This window comes from Triticum dicoccoides, chromosome 3B, assembly GCF_002162155.2.
Source record: "Triticum dicoccoides isolate Atlit2015 ecotype Zavitan chromosome 3B, WEW_v2.0, whole genome shotgun sequence".
NCBI lineage: Eukaryota > Viridiplantae > Streptophyta > Magnoliopsida > Poales > Poaceae > Triticum > Triticum dicoccoides.
The window spans coordinates 242,336,740-242,344,449 of record NC_041385.1 but is presented as its reverse complement, the minus strand read 5'-3'; the positions used below and the strand labels follow the sequence as shown (position 1 = coordinate 242,344,449).

General features: G+C 47.1%; 1 protein-coding gene and 1 pseudogene across 1 annotated transcript; one reads left to right on the top strand and one right to left on the bottom strand.

The window, feature by feature from the left end:
• Nucleotides 1–256: 256 nt before the first annotated feature.
• Nucleotides 257–968, bottom strand: LOC119279506 (annotated as a pseudogene).
• A 305-nt stretch (nt 969–1,273) lies between these two features.
• On the top strand, nt 1,274–2,890 carry LOC119281199. Its single transcript, XM_037561794.1, has one exon. The coding sequence runs from the start codon at nt 1,288–1,290 to the stop codon at nt 2,581–2,583; it is 1,296 nt and encodes a 431-aa protein (XP_037417691.1). The 5' UTR covers nt 1,274–1,287; the 3' UTR covers nt 2,584–2,890.
• Nucleotides 2,891–7,710: the final 4,820 nt, after the last annotated feature.

Below are 7,710 nucleotides of genomic sequence, written 5' to 3'. Positions count from 1 at the left end.
AAATGCTGCAGCTCCGCTTTGTCTCTATTGAGAAATGCTTGCGGTCGAACGACAGGTTTTTGCCAACCCTAAGGCCGCGGACGATCTCGTCTTCGCGCAGCCCTGTGCTTACGTAGCCAATCCTGTCCTCCAGCGAGTAGCTCCTGTAAACGATGTGGTTGAGAGACAATGTAGACTTGAGCAAGATGATGGTGTGCAAACTGAAATCTGCTGCACATTGTGGAGGGCGGTAGGGGGTACCTCGTAGTTCATGTTATCGACCATGGGCTACATATGATGGCTACTAGTAGCATAAGATTGAGCATGGACCCCTGATAGTCTGAAACCACCTACGATGTGCTCCCGCATGGTGACCCTGCGCGCCCGTTGCTCGGCGGTCCTCTGTCAAACGGAAATCAGAAGTCGGTTCAGAACAGGATGGAGATTCAGTTGGAAATTCGTTCAAAGTTTCAGCACGGGGAGACACAAAGTGGCCATCTCCACATCGGAAAATCAAGCAGAAGCAAGGAAAAGCCAGTACAAACCTCCCGGTGTCGCCTCTCCCCGTCCCCGCGGCGGCCCGGAGCCTCCGTGTGGTGGCGCGCCACAACGCAGTCCACGGACGACGCCTCGGCGGCGAAGGGAATCCCCGGGGTGCACGTGCACCACACGTCCCCAGCAGGCGTGACGCCGCTACCTCCGCCGCCCACGTCCCTCCTCTCCCTCCTCTTCCGGCGACGGGCGCGTGGGCCCGTGACGCGGCGGCGGATGCGCAGCCGAGGTCGCCTAGGCGCAGCGCGAGCCACTGCTGCTTGCCCCTCGACCAGTCAGGCTAAATACGTTCTTGCTTCTGCGTGGTGACAAACCGAGGCATGGCAACTCCAACGGCGAGCGGGTAACAAACCGGCAGCGACGAGGAGCAGAGAGGGTGCGGGAGGAGAGGAGACAGCGAGCGGGTGCGTGAGGGGAGGGAGACAGCCAATGGTCATGGCGTTTTTGCAAAAACACCCCCGGATCGACTAGTATTCACCCTAGGATCGACCAGGTGGCGGTCAAAGCGAGCTGGCGGCCGTTGACTCGGCCAAGTCAGCAAATACGTACACGGAATCGTACAAATGGACCAAAGTGAACCCTGTACGCAAATACTTGGACCGTAGTTAAGGTATTTTAGTGGTACCAAACTGTCACCCAGCTCAAGTTTAGCGACATACAGTGAATTTTTCTCTTTCCTAATTCCTTCTATAGATCAGACTGAGTTGGTTGGTTCGGCAGCGGACGCGAGGGAATCCCCGTCCAACCGCCGTATCTATGGCCGCCAACGGCCAGCCGGCGGCGGCGGTCGCCACCATCGACGACCTCCCTGAAAACCTGCTGCTCGATATCTTCCTCCGCCTTCCCTCCCTCTCGGACCTCGTCCGCGCCGCCTGCACCTGCCTGGCCTGGCGCAACCTGGTGACCAACTTCCCCCCCTTCCGCCGTCAATTCATCGACCTCCACCCGGCGCCCCTCCTCGGCCTCTTCTTCCACACGCCGTTTCAGGCTGTCCCCGGCATCCCCGCCTTCGCCCCCGCCCGCCGGAATGATCCGGAGCTCGTGGCCGCCATCTTGAGCGGTGACTTTTTCCTCACCAGCCTCCAGGCGCGCGACGGCCCGGAAGCTAACTGGAGCTTCCTCGACGCCTGTGGCGGCTACCTTCTCCTCATCAAAGAGGATGAGGTATTGCTCCTGTTGCTAAACCCCTTGGCACGGTGGTGCGAGCGGTTCTTTGATCTGAGTGACTCCCGCATCTTCGAGGACGACGACTACGACCGCGAAGGCGATCGTCAACTCCTTTACGCCGGCCTGATCTGCGATGACGAAAACCCCGCGAGCTTTGGCATCTTCTGTCTTGCTGCCCATGGAGAGTTCAGGTTGCGGGCTGCGGTCTTCTTCTCATTCTTGGGAATGGGCGGCGATTGGTTCCTCTCCCCATGGTTGGATGTCCCGCACCATCCCAACCCCCACCCGGAAGGTGACGAAGATGACGAAGATGACGATGGTGACGAAGGTGATCTTGTGCTTGAGAGCGGCATGCGAGTGGGTAATTTCATCTACTGGCTTTATCAGAATCGTGCGTATGTGGTTGTCTTGGACCCCGACCCAAACAACCCGCGATTGTTTGTTGAGATGATCCCCCCTCTTCTAAATCTGGAAGGTTTTCGCAGCTCGATCCTTGGCCAAATTAACGGCGATAAGATGTGCATTGCTTATTCAAATGGATTCAACATCGGTTTCATGCTGCGTCAAGAAGATGGCCTTGATGCTGGGGCATGGGCTAACAGCAGGGTATTCAACCTGACTGATCAAGTTCGACGGAAGCTTGGGTACTTACCCCAGAATGGGCTGAAAATTGCGGCAATGCGGGGTAGCATAGTGTACTTCACAACATCACAGATGTTCCATCCGCTCGACGCCACTTGTTGGTTCGCTTGTCTGTGCTTGGAAAGTCGCAGGCTGGAGTGGTTGTTTCCGAGGACGTATAATGGTCTCTTCCAACCATACCACCATTCATCGTGGAGTACTTTTCTGTTACCAGAGAATGAAAGATTTTATCCCTTCATATGAGGAATGATGACAACCAGAGAAGGATATTCTGTGAAAAGCATTGCCTTGTTCTCCTACTGAATCAAAACATCCAGCTACCATCCAGAACTGATCTCTTCTTTGGACCTGCATCACGCTGAAGGTCCTGACAAAGTTCCTTGATATTCAGGATTCAATGGCTAGTCAATCCTGCATTTTGATCGTTTATGGTAATTGTTGTTGTCTGCTGTTACCAAACTTACCATTTACATTGTGGGTGAATTACTTCATCTGTTCCTTGACATTCAGGATTCAGTGATAACTCAATCATGTGTATTTTGATCGTTTATGGTAATTGTGTCGTCTTCTGGTACCAAACTTACCATTTACATTGTGGGTGGATTACTTATCTGTTCCTTGGATTCGCTACTGTCTCTTCTCGGTGTTGGGGCAAGGCATCAGGACCTTGGAGCCTCTTTTTTGTTCTGTCCGCAAGATCAGTGTTCTCAACTGGTTGTAGCCTGTTTACCAATTATGCCGAAAATCATCTGTGTTACTTTTGGCACATCTTTAGAAGTACCTACTATCTCTATGATATGTTGTTCTCAGAATGATGGCGTGTTCTATATGATTTTTTTGCATGAGTCATATTTCTTTTGGAGTGCTTTACTTAAGCAAGTTATTTCTTATATATTTGCAGTGTTTCTTGCACTGTATTAATAGATTGGCTAGTGATCTTGTTCTCTTTGTAAATTTACACATCTCTTCAGGAATTTGTGTCCAAAGCTGAAACAGGCAAACAAGGGCATGTTGGTCATGTTACAGCAAAGTTCAGGGATAAATGACATGTATCACATGATTATTTTGGACGGAGTATAACCTAGGGTTCATAGATGATTATTTTCTCTTGCCCAATATTCACTAGATAAATCCCTGAAGAGGTATGCTCAATTGCTGGATTGGTAATTCTGATTTCCTTTTTCTGTATACATGTCCAGCAAATACACAGTGGTATTAGATAAGATTGTTCTCTTACAGTTATGACAGCCTGAAATCTTCTATACCAACCAGCATTGTGGTGGAATCTTGTGGAGTTTATTTAACTACCATCATGGTCTAATATGAACTATGTGATTAGTAATATGCTCAAGGCATCAAACTGGCACCCAGAACACTTGTTATTTGTGTAGCTGCCATTGTTGGTCTTTGTAGGCATCCTTTTGAAAGATCTGTTCAGTAATATCATAAGTCAAGGTGATATCATGACAAGTTATGAGAACTGACCACTTGGTAGTATTGTCTCTATCTTGCCTTAATGTGAGATTTCTTCTGAGACATTTCAATTTCAATTTTTACAAGCGGATTGCATTTTTGCCCCCTTACTGTTCATTTCTTCCTGGTGCTTGCTTTTAATACCTGCCAGTTTGATGCGCGCTGTCTTGTCGGGGTTTACCAAGCCAAGCCTAGCCTCTGGTATAAGTGAATATAATTCTCCTGTTCAAATAGAAATTAGTAGGTTTGATTAACTTGTCTCTTATTCTTTTCCGCTGGAATCAAGTTCTATGGAATTTGTGTGGTCAATTGACCTTCTGTTTGCTATTGATTGGAAATTCGATCTATGTGTATAGTGACGGCTTCGTTCATTTCATGCAGTTATATAATACAGGAATGACTAATGTTAGTTTTTTTAGAATAATTGACTAATGTTAGTTGGACATGAACATTTGGCAGATGTTGCAGAGTGTCTGGGTTCAGGATGACATGATCAAGTGTTTTTTGTTGGTTCAAGCTGTTATATCTCAGGAATGTTAGTATAGACAGTAGTCTCCTGCCAAAATGAGTTAGGCCTGCAAACTCTTCTTAACCTTTCATTAGGAGCTCTACCACCATATGCACATTGTCGCTGAGAGGAAACTGCCATTGAAAAATAATGGCGACAGAATGCACATATGCACTATCGCGTACGAAATAACCGAACATTAGTTGCTGCCGCTGTTAGACATATCTCGTACTGTGTAAGTAATATCTGCTGCCACTGTGCATTGTCAATTTTGTGTTTGGTTACTCGTTGATGTTGAATACTTTTTTTTTAGATGCCGAACACTCTACCACACTATCTGTGGTTTGTGAGGCACCTAGTCATCTGACGATGGTAGTGAGGACGGGTGCAAGATACTGCTGTCCTCATGTTCGTACAATAGACCCCATGCGTTGCTACAGAAATTTATAGCGACAAAACTACCGAAAATAAAATTGAAATATATGAGAATAATACCGCATCATATTTTTTGTCATATTGCCTTGTGATATTCCAGTTCAATTGTTTGTTGCTATAAATTGATGATGCAGAGGGCCTGCATACTAGATGATGTAGATGGCTTGCATGTGGTGAAAAGTGGAAGATTTCATGCGTTTGAGATATGGATGACTTGTCTGTGCATTTAAATGGGATTGCTTACTTAGAAAACTAGAGATGATACCTTGGGCGTTACTGCTAGAATTAGTTGCAGTATTTCAACTAGATTTAATTGTATAAAACATTGTTTGAGAATTGAAATTAAAATAAAATACTTAATTATTGTATACACCTGTAGAACATTTGTCTTTTCGATGCATGGCATGGCATAGCATGGTGAGTTGGCACTATTGCATGTCGAGATAAGGTGGCTCTTTTCCTATTCGTGGTAACATCGTTAGTTGGCATAGTTATATGTCAAGAGAAATAGAACTAGTGGGGTTCAACTATTTAGATATATAGGATTTCAGAGGAGAACATATGAGAAAATGTCGAACCTTAACCGCCTCCGGGGACGCACTCGGGCGACTTCGGAGGCACCGCCACTACCACCCAAAATGCTTCGCCACTGTCGTTGATGGGGTTACCTACTACTGGTACGGTCAAGGACCTGCATCTAAGGTCCACCTGGGGTCCACACCATCAGTGGAAGCTCCCTGGACCACAGGCGCATTCGGACGTCTTCCCTTCAGTCAGCCTAACCATCATCAGTCGGACAGAGGATGTGTAGGGGCGACGTGGGAGCTGCAATGGTCAAGTAGCTTAATATCAAGACTTCAAGTGTAGTTATAGCTGCCATTACCAGTAACTGATGTAGTTATCACTACAAAAAAAAGACACTTCCGTGATGATACGTGTTTGTCACAGTAGGTCACGTTTTCTGTCATGCCTGTACATCCATGACAATTTTATAACAGAATCAAAATAGTCATACCTGTGCTCTCGTAGAAGTGTTCCATGACATTACCAAAATTATCATCACGGAAGTGTCCACTTTCATGATGATAAATCGTGCGTCATGGAAGTGCTTTTGTCAAGGGTGACCGACACGTGGCATCCACTGTAACGGGTCGCCGTTAAGCTATCGGGTCCGATTTTGGATTTGATAACCCGTTAACAGCCCGGACCAATGAGGATTTTCCACGTGTAAAATTGTCATTGGCCGGAGGAAACATGTGTTGGCTCACCGTTGGGACAGATGTCATCCATTCATTGGACACGAGGCGCCTATGATACGTCGACACGTGACATGGCCCAATAAAGGCCCATATAGGTTAAAAACGCCGGCCCAATCAAAGGCCCGTAGTACTTACTCAGGTATTAGTGGGCCAGCCCATACGACCTGTTTAATAAGGCCCATTTACGGCCCAAAGCTAGATCTGGCCCATTAATTGTTCGCCAAATATTTGGGCCCAATTACAGCTCAGTGACTTTCGGCCTGTTAGAGGCCTGATGTAGACATGGGCCCATTTCAGCCCGGTGTGTCTTTCGGCCTGGGAATGGCCCGTGCTGCCCATGGGCCATCTATGGTCCGACGCTACATCCGGCCCACTAACGGCCCGTGATAAAGGTGGCAACAGTTCAACCCAACATGACTTTGGGCCTGTTAAAGGCCTGTCATATAATTCGGCCCGTTGATGCCTGTACTAAGCTTTCGGCCTCTTAAAGGCCCATGATATCAGTGGGCCAACCTAGGACCGAAATATTTCGGCCTGGTAACGCCCGTCATATAACTGGCCCAAAAAAGGCCCGGTCTGCCTTTCAGCCTGCTGAAGGCCCGCCGACGACTAGTGAAAATTGAGTCCCAACATGAATTTCGGCCTGCTAAAGGCCCATGGTTTCTTTTGGGCCATAACAGGCCACCAGAATATTCAGCCTGTTAATGGCCCAACACTACATGGGCCAAACTAAGCGCTGGGTCCACAAAAGGCCCAACTAAAATTTGGGCCGAATATAGGCCGGAGTAAGTTGTGGGCCTGGCGCAAAGTGCGAAGGCCCCAATGGCCATTCGGGCCCAAGAAAGGTGCAGGCCGGCCCAATTGTGGCCCGCTAAAAACCAGGACCGTTAGAGGCAAATGTTTCAGCCTCGTTGACTACATCAGATTTTTTTCAGATTGCGAATGATGGCAGTAACTAGTAGGAATTAAGAATAAACCTACTCTATACAATAAAGAAATTATGGCATAGTAACTTAGAATAAACCTACGCTATACAATAAAGGATTTATGGTATATTACATCCACTGGGCATCAAAGTTCGCCACCAGCGATCATAAAGCGCAACGAAGAAGCAGATTACAAAAACTAGGCACCATTGTAGCGTAACAAAATAATACTGAACCGAGACCACTTCCAAGATAGTTCAAGAAAGGTTAGCCTTGCGCGGGAACTATTGCGCAAGCTGCTGAGCAAGGCTGTGAGACCGGCCTAGCATGTCGGTCATAGCTTCCAGGTGTAACTGTTTAGCAATGAGGTTCTCATTGGTGTTCTCCGCAATCTTTCTTAGAGATAGGACTTGAAGTCGAAGTTGAGTTGCAGAATGCCTTTCTGCTAGAACTTGGGACTAAAGAAGTCGAATTGAGTCAGACAGCGAATTCTGTGAGCTTGTTTGACTGCTAGTCTCAAGTAACTTGAACACTGCATCAAGACAAAACTTTGGGGTTGTCTCGCTATCTTCAAGATGTTTTGCCTTCTTTGCTGCAATATATGTTGTGTTTGTGTCACAGCCTTCAGCAGACTTGTGCATGCCATCAGGCATATCACCCTGAAACAAGCAGAGAGATGACAGGTTTTGCACGTGTATAAACAAAGATGATAAATGTGCTGTCAATTCCATCCAATTTCAAATTACAAAATAAAGAGTAAGTCCAAAAT